The sequence below is a fragment of the Kogia breviceps genome, chromosome 6, assembly GCF_026419965.1.
Source record: "Kogia breviceps isolate mKogBre1 chromosome 6, mKogBre1 haplotype 1, whole genome shotgun sequence".
Classification (NCBI taxonomy): Eukaryota; Metazoa; Chordata; class Mammalia; order Artiodactyla; family Physeteridae; genus Kogia; species Kogia breviceps.
In genome coordinates this window covers 53159785-53180399 of record NC_081315.1, presented here as the reverse complement: position 1 = coordinate 53180399, position 20615 = coordinate 53159785, and the positions used below count along the sequence as shown (strand labels likewise).

Genomic DNA, 20615 nt, shown 5'->3' with positions numbered 1-20615 from the left:
TCATCAGATAAACCAGCGTATGTGAGCTCATAAATGTATGCTCTGAATTACAAAGAAGGAAGAAAAGGGTAGTGCGTGGAAGTGTGAATGGAAAAGCACAATTTCATCAGATAATGGGAAAATTCCATTTCTCCACTGTTACTGCTACTGATTTGCTTGGTTCTCCTTATGAAAATGATCAGTAGGAAAAGAAGGAAACTACTATGATTTAGCAATTTTATCTGTGTACTTTATCTCATTTAGTTCTCACAACAACCTTGTGAGGTGAGTTGGCTTTTATGGAAATGAAAACACAGGAGCAGAGAGATTAAGTCTTCCTTCCAAAGACTCATAGATGATTAGATGTAATGTCAAGGTTCGAACCCATATCTCTCTATATGTCTTTTACCATACTGCTTTTTTTTTTTTTTTGATGTGGACCATTTTTAAAGTCTTTATTGAATTTGTTACAATACTGCTTCTGTTTTAGGTTTTGTTTTTTTGGCCCTGAGGTATGTGGGGTCTTAGCTCCTCGACCAGGGATCAAACCTGCACTCCCTGCATTGAAAGGCGAAGTCCTAATTACTGGACTGCCAGCGAAGTCCCCGTATTGCTTTTTAGGAGACTGTCTGGAGTGCTAAGGTAGGTCTCAGTGGGCATCTGCTGGCTACCATGGCAGTCATTCTGTTACCCTTGCACCTTTGCCAGAGCCACTCTGGGACAAAAACTGAATTTGAATCTCCTGCATCCTCCTTCTGCTCCAGCCCATGGAGTGGGGTGGACAGAGCTCTGCCTGGAGAGAGAGAGAAAATAGGAGGTGGCTGCATGGTCCTGTTAAGGCTCCTGAAGTATCTCAGGTCAGGAGGCATCTCAGGGCTCTTTTCCTTGACTGCATCTCCAAAATCTCCACAGGGCATGGAGGGGCATCTGAGCTCCACGGAGCCTAAGACCTGGGCTGGGCAACTTGGGAGGAAGTGGAGAGAATGGGGGAGGAGGCTTCTTTATAGGGATGAGGCTAATTTTCAGATCTGGCCTTGGAACCTCTTAATTTAGGCAAATAGCCCTGACTGATACATACCTAGCTTTGGTGACAAGTAATGATCATTTTCTAGTTATCCTTTTCCCACATTATATTTCACAGAAATGAGCTAATTCTTACATGGTGCCCACATAACTCTTCTTGTGTTTCTTCCTCTTGGAGGCCTCATTCTACAGATGCTTTTGATACTGTTCTGAGAAAACCTGTGTGATCCCTCCCATCCTCTCCCATGCTCCTAACCTTAGGCTGGAGATGCCCCCAATCTCCTCTGTGGTTCCAGAATACCCTGTACTTGGCCTTGTTATAGCACTTTCACGTGTTTGCAGGTTTGGGAGTATCTAGTTTGCAGTGTTGTTGTCAGATAATACGTATAAAGTACTCGGGCTTGGCCTAGAGTGGCTGTTTTTGTTATTACTGATGTTGCTTGTCTGCTTATCAATCATCCCTATTGAAAGCTCTGAGGGAAGGGGCTGTGTCGCTGTTCCCTAGCACAGTGCCTAGGACATTGGTAGATACTCAATAAACTTTCCAGGAAAGAAAAATTAGTTGAATACAACGGGTTAAAGAGTAGCAAATACAGGGGATGAGTATGCTTTTCTTAATCGTTTAAATATATGTAAATAATAAGCGTATAATTTCTGATAGTTTCAGTGAGAAAATTTTTTTATTTAAAATAGGCTAGATGCTTTTACTGGATTAAATAAAATACTTTACAAATGAGAATTTTAAATCCAGTATACCAAACCCAGTAATACCAGTCAGGGATTGTCCACCAATCCCCATTTAATAACATTTAAATGAAATAATTTATAATTCTAAGAATATGTGTCTTTGCTTAGAGAAAAATTTCCAAAGCAGTGTCACATTTCCTGGATATAACAGTGTCATGCTAGTAAGAGAAATTCTGTAATGTCAAGACAGCTAAGAAAAGGTGATTTTCAAATGCAGAGACCCTTAGACTTGCTCTGATGTTATTAATAGTATTTCTAAATCACAGAGACAGGTGACACATTTTATTTCAATAAGAGAATGAAAGCAAGAAGGGGACCTACACTATTTCTAGCCACTTATATTTATTAGTATGTGCTTAACACTTTTAATGCCTTTGCTGCAGAGGGTAATAAGTGTTTTTGCAAAAAGATAGACTATTGGGACAAAGCTGGGGAGCTTGTGCATACAGAAAGTAGCCAATATCTCAAGGCTCTCAGGGCTCTTGGAAATGCCATGCATCATGCCTAATCTGGGGCTGCTGGGCCTTGTTTCCTGGCATCGATATGTGCTGACTGTTAGGGGTCACTGTGGAATCCATGGTGGTTTCTTCCTGGAGACCCAGAGTTGTGGTCTCATCAGCAATGTAGGTTTCATAAACATCAGCTAATCCAGGGGTCATCAGTGGGTCTGCGGCTGCTGGGGTGACCCTGAGGGGTCCCCTGCTCTGCCCTGCAGGGCCTCTTGCTAGGTTGGGGATATTGCCTTTAGGATTAGCAAGAAGCCCTCCGAGGGCACCAGGTGCTAGCTCTGAAAGGAGAGCTGGGTTTTCCGGGTCGGCTGGGTTGGCCTCCAGCACAGGGGGTTCTTGTGCACCTCCTTCTCCCTTCTCTGGGCCTTTGGTTCCAGCGACTGGGGAGTCAAATTCCAGAGTAAAGTCCCCACCCATAGCTGGATTGGGGGGCATCCCTCCAAGGCCGGGCCTCATGCCTCCAAATCCTGGGAACATGGCTCCATAGGCCATGGGGGCTCCTCTTCCTCCCTGGAAAAAACCATTTATCACATATTATTAACTATACGATGCCATTATACCAGTCAGATTCACTGAGGAACCATAAAAAACTGATAGGGAACAGAGAATTGGCTGACAGCTTTGTGTAAGCACATTTCTCACTAAATTGGCTTTTGTACTTTTCTGGGTGGGGACGCTCACTTCTTTGAAAGGGAGATGAAGACCCTTTGAATGCCTGCCCAAGGGTAAGAGGGAAAGAAGCAGGGAAGTAGGGCAGAAACAAGTCTACAGGCAGAAGGTAGTTTGAATTTTATTTTAAGAAAACAATAAGCGTTGAAAAGGGCAATACCATCATAAGACACAAAATCTGATGCATTCCTGAGTTTGTTGAGCAGAGTTTTGGAGGACACTGTCAGTATCATTTCTCAGTATCCCTCAAAATGAATGAAGCCCCATGTGATATTTTTTTCTTTTGCTTTAAAATTTTTTCCTTCCTTCCTTCTCTCCTTCCTTCCTTCTTCCCTCCCTCCCTCCCTCTGGAGAAACAGAAATATTTTCTTCCTGTGGACAGTTAAAATTCTAGAACTGACCATGTGTCCTTTTTTCCTTTGTTGTGAAAAATTTCAGGACCAAATCTTGGGCTTCTTACAGCAAGTGTGCAGGGCTTTGTAACTTGCATATCTGTATTCTCATTTCCTCATCTTAAATTCTATCTTCAATTTTTTGGTTATATTTATTGTGTTTTTCATAAGCTACAGGAAAATCTTTTAAGAATGAGGCAAAATGTAAATTAATTAAAATTCTAAAATAATAATTAACACGCTTGAATTTTCAACCCGTTTCATTGGTGTTATATAGAGTCAGTACTTTTTCCTCTTATCTTCTCCTGGCTCTCCACTCGCAGATTTTCCCATCATCTCCTCCAGGGATGGCACCGTGAACCCCTGGGCTGCTACCCTTATCACATGATTTTCACATTTTCTGCCCCTGTATCTATTTTTTCCACTGACTAGACTGTGAACTCCCTGAGATCAGGAACCTTATCTTATTTATCTTGCCTCCATAGGATCTTTTTATGTGTCTCACTCGCAGAAGGCACTCAGTAATGTTGAGATTCAAGTTTTCTTTCAGTGACAGCATGTTTACATGTATTTATTAACTCGATAGGATCCATAGTTGATAATGATTTGTTAATTCAGTACGGTTTTGTTTTGTTTTGCTTTGTGCTCTAACAGATGTAACATAGAAATTTCTGAGGGAAAAAAAGTCCAATTGTTTGAGTCTATTGATCTCAAATTTTAGAGTTGTAATATGCATAGATAATGATAAGAGAATAAGAATACACTTGACTTACATTGTTAATGTACTTTGAATTTTACAATAATCAAATTTTAAACTTGGTTAATTTTTTTTCTTTTTGATCTCTCAATTCTCAATTTTGAGGTCTAAATGATTTGCAGTTTTGTTGAATTTGTTGTTTTGAGGGGTTAAGTGGTCTGAGAAGTAACAGGAACTTCATGAACCATGTGTATCTTTTTTGGTTTGAAGCGTTTGCTGTTCAATAATGGTGGCTTTTCAAGAGAGGTTTCTCCTGTTCTCATATTCAAGAAATGGGGCAAAATCCTATGTGCAAGAATGGTCATCACTCAGAAATGACTATATGGGAAATGTGATGAAATCTTTGCATGCTGCTTCAGAATCAAGCTTTTGGTTTTGGAGTGGAACAACTTGAGTCCCATGCTGTATATTCAGCTACATTCAGGGCCAACACCTCTTACAGCCAGTCATCTGTGACTGTTCTCCCTTGGCCACTATTTTAAGAAGACTTTGAAGACATTACTCACAGCCATTTCTTCTGAGCTCATGATGCCAAGTCTGGCAGGAGCATTATGTTCAAAAAGAAACATAGCATCATATTATGAGCCAGCTGACTCCTATTATCTTTGTAACTACTCAAGACAAAGTTAAAAGTCATTTAGTCTTTCCTTAAACCTTAATATTAATGCTGTGTCCAGAGGCAGGGTAAAGTGGAGAGATGAGTCATTATTAAATAAATGTAGCCAATTTGGATAATTAAGATAGAAAATTTACCTTTTCTTTAATGCCACTGTGTGTGTGTGTGTGTGTGTGTGTGTGTGTGTGTGTGTGTGTGTTTGTATGCCTGGCCAGAATTACCCAAATAGGAAGTGTGCCTCCTTGCCATTTCAGTTGCTAACTTAAGCATTCAGAGAATATGGAATCTATTGTTTGAGGCCTGGATTTTATAATACTATCTCTTAAGATAACATTTAATTAAAATGATACTTTTTATAGGATAAAGACTTACCAAATGATTTGCTCCGTAGGACATGTAAAATATTCCTGGATAAAGCTAAATATAAATACAATAATCATCACAAAATGCATTTCCCTAGAGAAAAACTTTTAAGTAAATCACAAAGAAGTGGTATTAAAAAAACTTACTGGAGGTGGTTTATTTAGTGGCATTGGTCCCCGAGATATCAAACGGGCTATTGGAAATATATTTAAGTGGTAGAAAGAGAATAAGCAATTCATATTTGCTATAACACAGGCAAACCTCCCATTACAGCCATTTCTAGGAGTTATATGAAACATATTTTCAGATGGATTACTACGATAAACAAGTATTTAATACTTAAGCAAACAAAGGAACCCATTATATTTCATATTTATGGATAAATGGGGCAATTAAAATGTTTTACTCTCCTTTCTTGAAGTATAGAGATGTATTTCCCAAGAAAGTATCTTACTGAGATTTGTACTTACCGATGGATCTTGTGGATCAGCAAAATTCATTCCTGGCAACTGCATTACAGATAAATATTAAAATTACTGAACAATTAAAATAGACGAAGTGAACTTAAAATGTTCTTATCTTATTTACGATTATGATAAAACAATCTAAAATGAATTTCCTTGTTTTTACTTTCATTTCGTCTCTGAGGGTACAACCAAAGAGATTACAGTTGCCCTTTACTGACATGACTCAAGTGCACAGAGGGGAGATGGGACATGTCTGTCATGAGTTTGCTTTGTTTTGCAGAATAGAAAGTAATGAATTTTGGGATCAGAGCATGCCAGATTGGTTTGAATGCTGGCTGTGCCACTTAATTTTTGTGTAATACTGGGAAAATTTTATAACCTCTTAAAATCTGTCTTTTTAAAAAAGGATGATAGTATCTATCTTTATAGGATTGGAGTCAGGATGATATGTGGGGATGTTAAATGCCTGCAGCATACTAGTTACATGATACCTTCCTTTTCTGTCCATTGCTCTTTTCTCAATATTATTACATGATACTTTTGCTTGATTGTCTTCTCTATTACCAGATAGAGAAATAATAATGCAAAAATACTATTTGCAATGCTGAGGGATCAATCACTCTTCTCAGTCCTTCCAACATTGAAAAAAGAGCCTGATGATAAGAAGCCTGGACTTCTCTGGGCTGTCCTATTTCCTCTGAAAGCTTCCATCTTTTGTAACTAAGAAACCAATTTTACAGGAACAGGATCTTTTAGAATCCATGCCCCACCTCATATGGCAAAGGGCAGGAATGGATATTTATAATCTACTCCCAGATATGTCAATTGCTTGAAAACATATTTGTATTTTTGTGCATTATGCCCAAAGCTCTGATTATTTAAATGTGCTCTGCAAATCAGTTTTCTTTCACTAAGTTAATGGACGATCCAGATCTGACTTCAGAGAAAGGAATTACCTCGGTCTTAGGTGGCTTTTCTGATGGTGCCACCTGTTGAATCATTGGCCCCTCTGATTGCTGCAAGGGTGGATGTCCCGGGTAAATCGGAGGCTGAGGTATTCCCTTCTGGATTGTGTTCTGGACGGAGGTTACAACGGCGGGCTGGAGGAAAGGTTTCTGTCCTGGCTGTGGAGGCTGCGGATGGCTGCGATGGGAGAGGTGGGGGATGCACAGGCAAAGAATATTCATACTGCAGAGAAATTTGAAAGGAGCGTCAGGAAGCGATGGCTCACTGAACTGTGGTGTCTGACAAAGCAAAAGGGCTTGGGGAACTTTCTACTTGGAAGAGAGTCTAGGAGACTTGTCTTGAAGATGTGTTCCATAGGAAGCACTGATTCACTTAAAGTCAGTGTTTTTCAGGGCAGTCTGGTAGGTGTTTACCTCCCCTATTTCCCTTTGGGATTACCACTGCACATGAAGATGGAAAGCTATATGAACTTCTGGGTAGACCGAGCCGTTTTGTCCTCTGGGTTCGAACAGCTGCCTCTATGTATCTCTATTTTAAGACTCTCTGACTGGATTACAATTACTCGTGATAAAGCTTTGTTCCTTGGTCAGCTGACAGAGAATAATGTCTTATTTATCTTTATAGCCCCAGGACTTAACATAGGTCCTAATAAGTGACTGGCACAGGTTAGATAATATATTTTTTGAGTTAATGAAAGGAGAAAGGGTAATTAAATAAAATACCAATCAAATTCTTACATCATGAGTTCATTTTGGAAACAATCAAGTGGAGAAAGAATCACCATTGACATAATTTACTGTCCCACTAAATGTGGCTTGGTGAGTAATGCTGCTTGTTATGGAAAACCATCTGGAATCAAAAGTTCCTGTTAAAACAACCATGTTTTATTGCTCCTCTTTGAAATTACCTGTTGTGAACAGCTCCCTATTATTTTTAAATTGTTTGCAAGCTCCTCAAAGTGGCTTAGAAGTCTCCACCTAGAGGGGTGGGATAGGGAGGATGGGAGGGATATGCAAGAGGGAGGGGATATGGGGATATATGTATCTGTATAGCTGATTCACTTTGTTATAAAGCAGAAACTAATACACCATTGTAAAGCAATTATACTCCAATAAAGATGTTAAAACAAAACAAAACAAAACAAAAAACAAACAAAAAAGAAGTCTCACAACAATCTGGCTGTGCTTCATCTCTTCAACCATTGCCCATCTCTAAACTCCTGGGCTTTCATTACTTGTACCTCATTCATTACTTATACCTCACAACTTAGCAACTTGTAATATGTTGTCTTATCCCCTAATCAGATGTGAAATTTTGTAAGCTTTGGAGTCATTCTTAAATGCCTCACTTTCATTTCCAATCTACCATTTGATTTATGTATTTGTTAGGTATCTAATAAATAATGATTAGCAGATTGATGTATTTATTAATTGCTTAGGGTTTATGATGTTTTAACTAGGAATGTTTGGCATCATTTTAAATGTGTCTTTTATTAATTATTTAAGGAATCTTGACTAAAATCAGAATTTTCCAGGATATAGCCTGCTTTCATTTTCAGGCTAGTTTATTTATTGTTATTGTTCATATCTTTAACATAGGTCTCTATATTTTGGAAGTCATATCTTCCTATTTGAAGTAGATATGCAAATGGGTTGAAAATTTGGACCATTTTATTTTAAATTTTCCTAAGTACTAAAAACAGTTATAGGTTTTGATTTATTGTTATTTGGAAAATTTTTTATTGATTACTGTTACCTGTCTGTGGTTACTATATGACAACTTAGAGGAGGCAAGCAGGGGAATATTTTAAAGCTTGAAGTTTCAGACACATTGATGCAATTAACTTACCTGTTGAGTTTCATATTCCCTTGGCCTCATCCACGGGAAAGAGGAATGTGGTGGCAGGAGACCATACATCCACAAAGAATTAAATGATTTCCCAAAGCCAAATCTTGAATACTAAAGACATGGAGAAAAAAAGTATGCTTATATTTCAGTGTTTTCTTAAACTTGGTTTCCATTTTCTAAAAAATCCACAAGAAGTGTAGAAATAGCAAAAATAAGAGTGTTATTGGTTAATTTAATGTGGCTAGGTTAAGTCTTCCAATAGACTTGCTTTTTATTCTGAGCAAGTCTGACATATTCCCATAAACTTCTTTGAGATTTTGCTTTTTTAAGCATTCATATTTTGGGCTGTATAATAAAATTAATAATACAAAAAAAATTTTTTTTTACTAAAGAAAATTCAACATTATTTTTATTTTCTCCTACCATCCCGTCCTAGGTCCTTATTTTGTTTTAGGTTATCTCAATTACTCATTTGCTTTTTCAGTATTTAGGATATTGTTTATTCACAAACAAATTTTATGAATTACAGTGCTGCTGCTAATATCACTACCACCAACACCATGAATATTTGCAATAAGAATTATTTGAAAATAAGGTTACCTGAGAAAGCATGTTTAATCCCTGCAAACTTCCCAACTGTCTCATTGTCTATCAAGAAAAAAAAAGTGGGTTAGTGTTTGTCACATATGTTCCTTTTGTGCATGACACAGTTGATTTTCAACATATGGTAGTATTAGCACAAAGTTTGGGGTGGGTCAATTTGAATAAAATAAGAGACACAAATCATCACTAAAAAGTAGAAATGTTAAATCTGGTTCTGCCATTGTTGTTATCATTGCTATTAAAATAGTGAGCTTGCTTTTCATCATTAATTAAAAGAGAGAAAATATCATTTAAGTGGAGGTCATATTGAAACATGGGAAAATAGCTCATTGAATTGAAATATCAATATAATCATGAGGACATTGTCTCATTGACTCTTTTTCCCCCAATTTAACTTACTTTGCCTTTTATAAATCCAGCCCGAAGAGGAATTTGAAAAAACAGACAAACAAACAAAACAAATTAAAACAAAACAACACTACTTCCTTCCCAAGTAAAACTTCTCAAAATAATAAATATTAAAAACACTGGGGAAAATGGTAAGTATCTAGATAGATGGTCAAGAATGCTGCCAATTCAACAGAAAGTCAATTTCATTTTTCCTGGGAAGAGGTTTAGAGTGCTTTGAGTTGAGTTTAAGCTAGAAAGTAAGAAAAAAAACCCTCAGTGAAATTAGCTTCATTGTGAAATAAGCTTCTAGCACAAAGTATCGATTGCCCTCAGACTGTCATGATATAAATAAATTTTGAAAGGCCTTGTGAAAAATTTGTAATCTCATAAGTATTTTTCTATTCATAACTTTATATTTTTTACTGATATCTGAAACATTTCTATTTTGCTGGGGTTTTCTAGACAGTATATGTTAGGTATAAGAACTGCAATAAGACAGACAGAGGCTATGCAGGAGGCACTATAGTACAGTGTTAGTGTTATTTACAGTCCTCATAAACAATTACATTTTGTAAGATAAACTTTGCTCATGGGAACTTTATCATATTCTATACGGAGAAGGAACTAAGTATAAGCCATTTGTGACTTCAGAATAATGTGTTTCAATTAATGTATATATAATATGTATTAAATATTAGTATTGCTTTGATCACACACAGATGATGTTCTAAAGACCAAAACAACTGAAAATTTAAAATTGCAGTAAAATTATAAAATGAGGCTCTAATAAATGTCATAAACTTCTCTAGAACTGTGCAGGAGGACAGCCACTGACTTCTGGCCAGGAAAACTGAGAAAATGCCCATGTATTTCTCTAATCAAGAACATACCAATGTGAAGATTATATGTAAATACTCTGACAATACATACCTCAAGGCTCAAACTAGCCATGCCTGGTGTCCCAGGTTGCTGAGGAAACACCTAAATGGAAATAAGAATAATTTTGAATTTTCTTTGATGAGAAACTTCCTTACACACTGAAAATAGAAAGCCACACCTATACATAAGGGCCAGCTAATATTTGTTTATTACCCAAATGACTTGAGCTTTTGGGTAGAATGAAGAAGAACTTAAATTGTTTGGAGTATTAACATAATATTAAATATTTTTTTTTTTTTGGCTGCACCGCACAGCTTGTGGGATCCTAGTTCCCTGATCAGGGACTGAAGCCAGGCCCTTGGCAGTGAAAGCATGGAATCCTAACCACTGGACCGCCAGGGAATTCCTAATATTTAATAATTTTGCTCCCACATGAATCATCTACCCTTTATCTACATCTTAATGCTATATTGCTTTAAAAGCAAAATTTGATTTAGTTTGAAAGTTACATTGAAAACAGGTGAGAAATAAAAGAAACAAAATAGAAAACTTATAACTTAAATATTATCACATAGAAAAGCAAAGGGGACAAACTCAAACTCAGTTTTCTTGTGTGTTTGACAAATCTACATACCTGGTTTGTGGAACGTGGTGTGGGGTCACGGCATTCGGCAAAACCATGTGTAAAACCTAACTTACCTCCCATTCAAAGGGCTTCAACAAATCCTCCATCATCTTTAGTGAAAGATTATTATTTTTTAAATTATTTTTTCTTTTTTTGTTTTTATTTTTATTGTGAAAGATTATGTATAAACTTGTTGATCTGTGTTTATATTTTTGGGATCATATCAAAGGCATTTTTTCTGAAATAAAAGGTATTCTAGTACCAATACTGTTATACTTACTGTCTTCATTTAAAAGTTGTTAAAAAATGTAGCTATATTTACAGCTGGGTTTTTAAACTGTAAGATATTTTCCTTTCTAAGCCAATCCTTATTAATATGCATGAATACAAGTTGGGAAGAAAACCAGAGAATGGAAGAGAAGAGTGACAATTAGAGTAAATTGGAGTTTGAGGGGTTTTGGTTCTTTGGATATTCTTACATCTAGGGTCAAGGGGTTTTAATGCCTTACTTCCTTCATTTAAACCACAGGTATTTTTGGAGTCTCCACGAAATGTATTGGGATTATTTTTCCTTTGTGAGGAAGTTCAGTAATATTTTTCTGAGCATATGTTATTTGTCTCCACATCCTACATTTTTATACAGGTAAAATCCCACCTTCTGGGTCATGGTGCAAATTTCTTCAAATAATTCAGTTTTGCAAGTGGATAGAAGGAAAGGAGTTATAAATGTGTAGCAAATACTCCAAGTAGAGAAAGAGAGGTTACCTTTGTAGACAAAAAGAGTGATATGTGTATGTGTGTGGTGAGAAAATTGTTTGGAATTTGAGGGGATGTGAGAGTAGAGCCTTCTTTCCTCCTATTAGCCAGTACAAAAATAAGGTAATTGGGATAAATTCAACTACAGGACAAAGTATACTTTGCTTCTATTTGATCCAAGTCATGAATTAATGAGCAATATTTACATGAATGTAGATAGACAGAAGAGATCTTTCCCAGGAGGAAGTAGAAGGAGAAGAATATCTGATTTGGCAGCTAGCAATCTTAAGCCATTGTCCTCTTGCTCAGAGTGGACCTGACTGACACAGGTGTGGACCATTGTAAGTTCCAAGAGTGTTAAGGTGTTAGACTGATGGTGGATGGCTGAGGTGACCCCAATGTCAGTATCATACAAAGGTAAGCTAAGGTGGCAGCTTTAATTTTTCTTTCATTTAAAATTCATGTTGAGTAATGTAAAAGAAACTCTTTTTATCTGTAGAATGGAGGTTTTCATCCTAGTAGTCAGTTTTCATCCCCCCTTTTAAAAATGTTTTAACTTTAAGAAGCTCAAATGGCTACTCCTTTGTCTCAAGGAACTTAAATATTTAAAGTTCATTTAAGGCCACCTATGAGCTCCTCAAGACAAGAGACCACGTCACATTTAATTTCACATCTCCAATGCCAGCACATTGCTGGTGCTCGGTCAGATACACTGCAGGTGCTCGGTCAATATTTGTCAAATGCATGAAGCAGCTGAATAATGTCTTCGTGTAAACAGAATCACATGATATTGGCTGGAGTAGTTCAGTGCTCAAAGGATTGTATTCATATGAAATCATCTCAATATATGATAGAATGTACCAGGTGCAGGACTGTAACATACAAGTAGCCCATTGCATGACGTGTTTTAATTTAAGAAACTTCAGCGCTTAGTCACACAGTATCTCCCTATAAGGCAGATTTGTTGGTTAATTACTAGCTTCAAGTGGAATTACTTAGCTCAGTTTTGTAACCATAGTAATTTGGCTAATGCTGTTCTTTTAAAAGTGAAGATGAAAACGTACTTTACCTTTTTGGAGAAATTTCCTCTTTCCATGTCGATTTCATAATGTAGCAGGTAATTGATAATAAATTTGTGCTGTGACGTTGGAGACCACATACATATTTTAACTTTGAGTGAATGGAATAAGATGTAGAAGTTGTCTTTGGAATATTTAAAATATCTTTTTGAATAAGAAAATTTTATATTTGGCTTACTGCTTTTGGATTATAAGGGCTGACATCTGGGCACCTGACTTTTGACTCAGTAGGAAGATACCACTGGATTAATCCCAATGAGTCCAATTATGGACACTCAGCCACTTCCTTCAGTGTTGTTTGGTGTCTGGCAATGTCTCTACTAGGGTACCCTCTAGAAGACTGACTTACCGGCACTGCAGAACTCATTTTCAGGAGGCACAGGATCAGTATCATGTCCTTCATTTTGAAAAGTGGGATCTGAAACAGAGTTGGATTGGAGAATCAAATCGGATGAATTTTTATTTCAGAATGGCTAAAAGACAATATTTCCATGAGCTCTTTGCTCTTCCAGAACGACTAGGTTCAAAACAAAACAAAACAAAACAAAAACAGATAAATGTTGCCAAACAACTGATTTTTATTTATTAGTTTTTGGAATGAATTGACACGCAGTTAAAAAATTTCTAAGTAATTTTTTTTTTTTTTTACAGAGCTACCACCTAAATGAACATGTGGGAACACTTCCATGAATATTTAATTTCATTTCATAAATGAAAATGAATTAAAATTAATTAAATTAATTTCATTAAATTAAAATTTTTAAATGAATTAAAAAATCCCTTCTGCTATGTGAAATGTTGGTCTATTAAGTATGATTCACGGGATTTTTTACTTTGTTTCCCTCCAGAATAAATTTTGAAATGCATTTTAAATGTAATACAACCAACAGTCATTTCATAACAAACCTTTATGTGCAAATATAAAGGGTATACCATTCTATGTTTAGGTTAGCCAGGAAACCATGCCAATAATTATCTTTTAAAAATAAAAATTAACTAAATATTTTAATTTCCTTTGATATTAGTGGAAAATATGTCTCAAAATTGAGTTTTCCTCTTTCTAAAATGAATTATCTCTTTAGTTTATTCTATAAGTCCAGAAGGCACTTTACTGTCACATGAACAGAAATCTGACTAGTCAAGAGATTTGCTCAACTTCTAATACTTTTCAAAATTAGGTACTGTCACTAACAATCACAAATAGTAAAAAAAGTCTATAGGTAAGTCTTTTATTTCCTTAGCTGAAAGGGTATTAGGCAGGTCTCCTCTGGAACATGCTAATAATAGTTCACGATAAGCTATTATTCAGCTTCTGGTGACAAATGAAGATAAATCCTCTTTATAAAAGCTGCCTGGAGATAGGAAAAAAGAACTTACAGGAATCACATGGAAATCATAAAATCACATTTTACCTTCAATGCTGGCATGCACTGTGCTCTCAGGGCCTGGTGATGCCAACCAAGATAGTGCTAAGAAAAGAAGATGAAAATTTTTTTCTGGACTGTGCCTGGGACTCACTCTGTATCCCTAATTCAGGGAAGACCTGAAACCTTTACTTAAAGTGCCAATCCACCAATCAAAGTAAAGCTAAATGGGGGGGGGGGGAACACAACAATCTGCTCCTGCAATTAGCCCACAGCCTTTTATTTCATGCAAGGACATTGGCCCAGTATAGTCTCATTATTTTTAATTGTAACTCGACCCCTATATTTATTCAGAGAACTCGATTGCAGAGAAGACACTGAAGGAATAATGAATATAAACTCTGAAGACAATGGTTTTGGTGAGCTGGGGGAAATATATGTAAAATAGGGGCAAAATAAACCCTTATCTGTTTTGTGCAGGTTTTTATCTTCAGGTGAAGTTAGTGACCCAGTGCTAGTATTCTCAGGATTTTCACTTTCATGTTTGTTGTGGTAAAAGTAACTCTCCTCCCTTCTCCCAACATACACACAATCTAGAAGGAAACACTAAAATAACTTTCTGGGCTTAGAAGAGAGGATGAGGATGAAAATATTAGATAGATAATGAAGATGTTATGATTTTTTCCTCAGAATTTCCTAGATATTTTTGTATCTGAAGATTATAGACTAGAGATAGCCAAACTTTTGCAAGAAATTTCAGTTGGACCCTCTGAAATAATCACCTCAGGTAAACTTTTAATGCATATTCTTTGGGGGGAGGGGGACATAAATCAGGACATTCTCCATGAACCAATCAAGTCCATGGGAACTACTCTCAGTTCACTCTTTAGACAGAACCATTTTCAGGCATTTAGTATCAAGCCAGGTTAGTAAGTCATATTCATGTCCCTTAAAAGGCCAACATCAACATGAATGGAGTTTTTCTCTGTGAACAAATAAGAATGTCTTAGATATGGATTGAACTTCAGGTGCTTTTGTTATTTCTCTGACCCTCTTTTTCTTTCCAAAGGTATGATTTCAGACGTGGTAGGGATAAGCATTTAAGATTAGTTTCTTGTGAAGGGATGAGTAAGTATACTCCTTAGGGAAGCAGAGATCTTGCAAATTACAGGGAACATTGAGGAAGCTGGTATTTTAGGAGAAAGATTTCTTCATACCTAAGTTAGGCCTAACAGCTTCAAATAATGTTATCTAAGAAGCTGTCCCTGAAAAACTCCATTTCCCATTGATAGAGAATTATTTTAGGGATCAAAGAAATAAATATTGTGAATATGTTTTGTAAATAATAAAATGTTATTGAAATGAAAAGTATTATTTTTGGTCTCTCTTCTCTCTTTCACTCTCTTTACTCCAGCTGTGGTGCTTGATCAAGTCCCTTAATCTCTCTGAGCTCCACTTTCTTCCTCTGTAATATAAGAATAATCATTTATTACCTACCATAGGCTTGTTTTGAAGATTTGGTGAAACGATCAAGATACAACAGCTCCATACAGTGAGTGCTCAATAAATAGGTTGATTGTCCTTTGTGTAGGAGAAACTACATGAAACATGTGAACATGAAGACATTGTGTGTGTTCGTGTGTTATAGGAGGAGTTTTGGTAGTTAGGTCCATGAGCTCCAAAGATGTAGAGGAGGGACCTGATGGAAGGCATTTCCTCTGCATGGAAGTTGATGCTGAATCTATGGGATTAAGCTTCCTAGTTGACAGCTAAACAGGGAAATGGGTGTGTGTGTGTACGTGTCTTTTATGGTTTATAAGCGTGATCATAATTTGATAGCACTCACATGTTCTGCCTTACTCTTAAGCCAAATACCCAATACATCATAAGTAATGTTGCTTTTACCTTTTTTAAACATCCTTCATACTCAGTCCTGGGGTTATTGTCTTTGAGATGTTTGCCCATTAGTTTCTTTTTCATTCAGTTTCATGCATACCAACACCAAATTTATCTTCCTAAAATATTGGTTTCAGCATTTCACTGCCCCACTCAAAAACCTTTCAAGGATCCCTAAGGCTATAATGTAAAATCCACCCTCTGTAACTAGACAGTCAAATTAACATTTTAATTCACCTTCCAATCATATCTCCCACTTTATGTGAGACACATGGGTATAATAATAATGATTATTGTAATCAGTTGAAGTTAATCTCATTTTGTATCCAGTACAGTTTTTTATTTTTGGCTTATGTTACTGGGAAAGTTAGTAAATATTCCTAATATATGCTATGCAAAATGTTTTAATTACAAAAAATCTGGAAATTATTATGAGTATATGAATGCATTTTTGATAGTGATTATAGGTGTTAAGGAAGTAACTGCAGCTGATGGAAAGTATGTAATGTTGTCAAGACTGTACCTATATAAAGAACAACGAGAGTCCCAATTTAAAAAACTGTGTCCAGCAAAAATAAAAAACCTCAGAATAACAGAAAATCTGAACACCTGAGGGGACACATGCCACAGAAAAAGTTATAAAGAAAAATCTATAGAAAGAAGACACTGTGGACGATGTTAGTAATTATAGTAGCTGAGAGAGCAGCTGTTTAAATCCCCTCTGTCACATTGATCATGTGACATTGGATGAGCTACTCAACTCGAATATATATAATATTTTCATATATTAATTTCATCTGTGAAGTGTGGTTTACCATAGGACAGCATTAATTTTATTTAATTTAAATAGAATACTGAACAGAATACTAAAATAGAATATAGTGCTCAGCATGCTCTCTGATATGAAGAAAATGTCCAACGACCATGAGTTATTCTTCCTCTTGAAGTAAAAAAACATATATGCTGAAAATATGCTTCATATTGAACTGTGGGCCTTGGTGTGGCTGTTCCAGCCACCGGTGGGAAATGTAACAACTAACTAAAATGTATAGAAATGATTTTGTATGTTGATTCCATGTAAAAAAATATGAACTTTGATTTTTGCTTTGTTTTTACACATTGTCCTTTCAACCTTCTACTCTAGCCAGAATTATTTAGTCATTCTCTCCAGTTATGCCCTGGTTTTTCTCTTCCTGGGTTTTGGATGAAACTTGCTCTCTGCCGAGACTCTTTACTCATCTCTTCACAACTTGTTTTTAAATTTCTACTCAAATTTTACATCTTCTGTGACTCCTTCCCCCACCATTCCATTCCTCTGTGATTTTCTCTTTCCTGAATTCCAAATAATTGTCAGTCACTTGTCAGTTGTTTGTACACTACATGGTGACAGTTTGTTTGTTGTAGACACTTCACATTTTACTTTGCATGTGGTCCTCTAAATTTTGGGTATGGTTTTCATGTCTTTTCAACCATATAAAACATTCCTGTGAGAACAGAAATCATCCATTCTATTATGTTGCATCTTTTGGTTCTATGCACATTATAATGTAATATTTGGATAGTATTTACCATGAGAAGGCAATATTTTAGAGTTTTACATGTATTAATTTATTTAATTCTCATAAGAACTTTATGAAGAAGATACTATTCTCCCCTTTCTATATATGGTGAAACTGATCTATAGAGAGATGAATTGCCCGAAGTGACAATCAAATAAGTGGTGGAAACAGAATTTGGACACTTGCCTCTTATGCACTATGCCAAAATGAATCAATCATCCATGGCAGATGACATGGACCAATCATTTCAAATACAGAGAAGTACAACACAATACACCTGTCTGTAAGGAATTTATCAGCTATTTAATCAAAGAAGAGAGATACACGAAAATAGTTAATAAAACATATAACAAACCAACAATAATTTAGCTTAAAAGCACACATAATATCAAAAAGCATAGCCCCACATGGATTAACTGCTAAAATAAGAATGCTACAGAACAGTGATTCTCAATCAGGGATGATTTTACCCCTCAGGGAAATGTCTAGGGGGTCAGGGGATATTTTTGGTTGTCACAATTTGTAGCAGGGACTGGGGAAGGAGGGATTTGCTATTGGCATCTAGTGAGTAGAGGCCAGAGATGCTGCTAAATATCCTACAATGCACAGCATAGGCCCCTCCGCCTGACCAAAAAAAATTACCAAGCCCCAAATGTCAACAGTGGTGAGGTTAGGAAACTCTGCTGTAGAAGATTGCTATAAATTTTTTTTTTTTTTTTTTGCGGTACGCGGGCCTCTCACTGCTGTGGCCTCTCCCGTTGCGGAGCACAGGCTCCGGATGCGCAGGCTCAGCGTCCATGGCTCACGGGCCCAGCCGCTCCGCGGCACGTGGGATCCTCCCGGACTGGGGCACGAACCCATGTGCCCTGCATCGGCAGGCGGACTCTCAACCACTGCGCCACCAGGGAAGACCCTGCTATAAAATTGTTGAGGTTGGAGAAATACTTTGGGACTTTGGGGTCAAATATGAGAACAGATTCATGCTGAGCCTTGAAAGAAAGATAAGCTTTGACAAGATGCTCAGTCAATAGCTGGTGACTGAGTGAACTGACAAGTATTAAGTGTTCCAGGGAAAGAATCTCATGGAGTGTCAGGCATTAGGCTTTAGTGGAAGGAAACAAGGGCAGAGGGTATTATCACGTCAGGGAAGACCAATTTTTAAAGCTGATTTTATATGTTGAATAATAAAAGCAATAATAATGGGTTCATGGATCTTACACTAAATTCTACAGTATATAATATTAATAGCTTATTTTACATGTACACACTGCTATATGTAGAATGGATGGCCGACAAGGACCTACTGTATAGCACAGGGAATTCTGCTCAATATTATGTAACAACATAAATGGGAAAAGAATTTGAAAAAGAATAGGTACATGTATATGTATAACTGAATCACTTTGCTGTACACCCCAAACTAACACAACATTGTTAATCAACTGTGCTCCAATGTAAAATAAAAAGTCAAAAAATAATAGCTTATTTTTATCGACCACCACTTACCATGCACTAGACGCTGTGCTTTATATTCCTTATCTTAAATCATCTTCATGAATCACCTCATGAGATAAGTACTGTGAAAACTGGGCTTTAGAAAAGGTACTATGTCCTTCAGAGTTAATAAGTAGCATAACTGGAGTCAATCTCCGAAGACCATGCTCCTGACAGCTAGGCCACCCATATTGATTGCTAGTGCTTAGTGTTTTATAAGGCTCATTGTCATGCTGGTTCAGGCTAATGTTTATAACTGATTTTTAATTCTTACAAAATTTGGATAATAAATTTTTGTGAAATCTATTGATACATTATTACCATATAGTTCTACAGCATAGGAGTCAAATTTGAATTATTTTTGCTTGCTAGTAGTCAAAGTTGCTTTGAAAACTGCAGAAAATATTAGAAAATAGTATTTTTGTTGGATTCTGTTTGTTTCATAATTAAGAATAATAACCAGAAAAATAAGGTGATTATGTAAATGATTGTATAAATAAAAAAGAGAAACAATTTAGACAAGATTTTACTACCTTACCATTTTTATTTATTTATCTTACAGTACTTATTCATGTTAAATTCATATTTATCAGTTATGATTGTAGTGTAAGTATAATTTTGTATTGGGCTTTATGCTCTATATTAATATGTAGGTACAGGGACAAATACTGTATTTTAAGTTGCTTGGGTAATAGCTTATCAAATTGGTGCTTAAGACTCCTACTTTTAAAAAAATTTATTTATTTATTTTTGGCTGTGTTGGGTCTTTGTTGCTACATGCGGGCTTTCTCTATTTGTGGTGTGTGGGCTTCTCATTGTGGTGGCTTTTCTTGTTGCGGAGCACGGGCTCTAGGTGCATGGACTTCAGTAGTTGTGGCATCAGGCTTAGTTGCTCTGCAGCATGTGGGATCTTCCCGGATCAGGGCTCGAACCTGTGTCCCCTGCACTGGCAGGTGGATTCTTTTTTTTTTTTTTTTAAACATCTTTATTGGAGTATAACTGTTTTACAATAGTGTGTTAGTTTTTCCTTTACAACAAAGTGAATCAGTTATACATATACATATGTTCCCATATCTCTTCCCTCTTGCATCACCTTCCCTCCCACCCTCCCTATCCCACCCCTCTAGGTGGTCACAAAGCACAGAGGTGATCTCCCTGTGCTATGCGGCAGCTTCCCACTAGCTATCTAATTTACATTTGGTAGTGTATATATGTCCCTGCCACTCTCTTACTTCGTCACAGCTTACCCTTCCCCCTCCCCATATCCTCAAGTCCATGCTCTAGTAAGTCTGTGTTTTATTCCCATCCTACCACTAATCTCTTCATGACATTTTTTTTTCTTAGAGTCCATATATATGTGTTAGCATACAGTATTTGTTTTTCTCCTTCTGACTTACTTCACTCTGTATGACAGACTCCAGGTCTATCCACCTCATTACAAATAACTCAGTTTCATTTCTTTTTATGGCTGAGTAATATTCCATTGTATATATGTGCCACATCTTCTTTATCCATTCATCTGTTGATGGACACTTAGGTTGCTTCCATGTCCTGGCTATCGTAAATAGAGCTGCAATGAACATTTTGGTACATGACTCTTTTTGAATTATGGTTTTCTCAGGGTATATGCCCAG

General features: G+C 36.6%; 1 protein-coding gene across 1 annotated transcript; it reads right to left on the bottom strand.

Moving 5' to 3' along the window:
• Positions 1-2222: 2222 nt before the first annotated feature.
• AMBN (ameloblastin) lies at positions 2223-14095 on the bottom strand. The gene is given in 12 exon segments (XM_059065788.2): positions 2223-2768; positions 4583-4627; positions 5065-5109; positions 5202-5262; positions 5527-5564; positions 6479-6659; positions 6661-6710; positions 8337-8447; positions 8937-8984; positions 10260-10310; positions 13018-13086; positions 14081-14095. Coding segments are annotated over 12 exon segments (1260 nt in total).
• Between the last annotated feature and the right edge of the window lie 6520 nt (positions 14096-20615).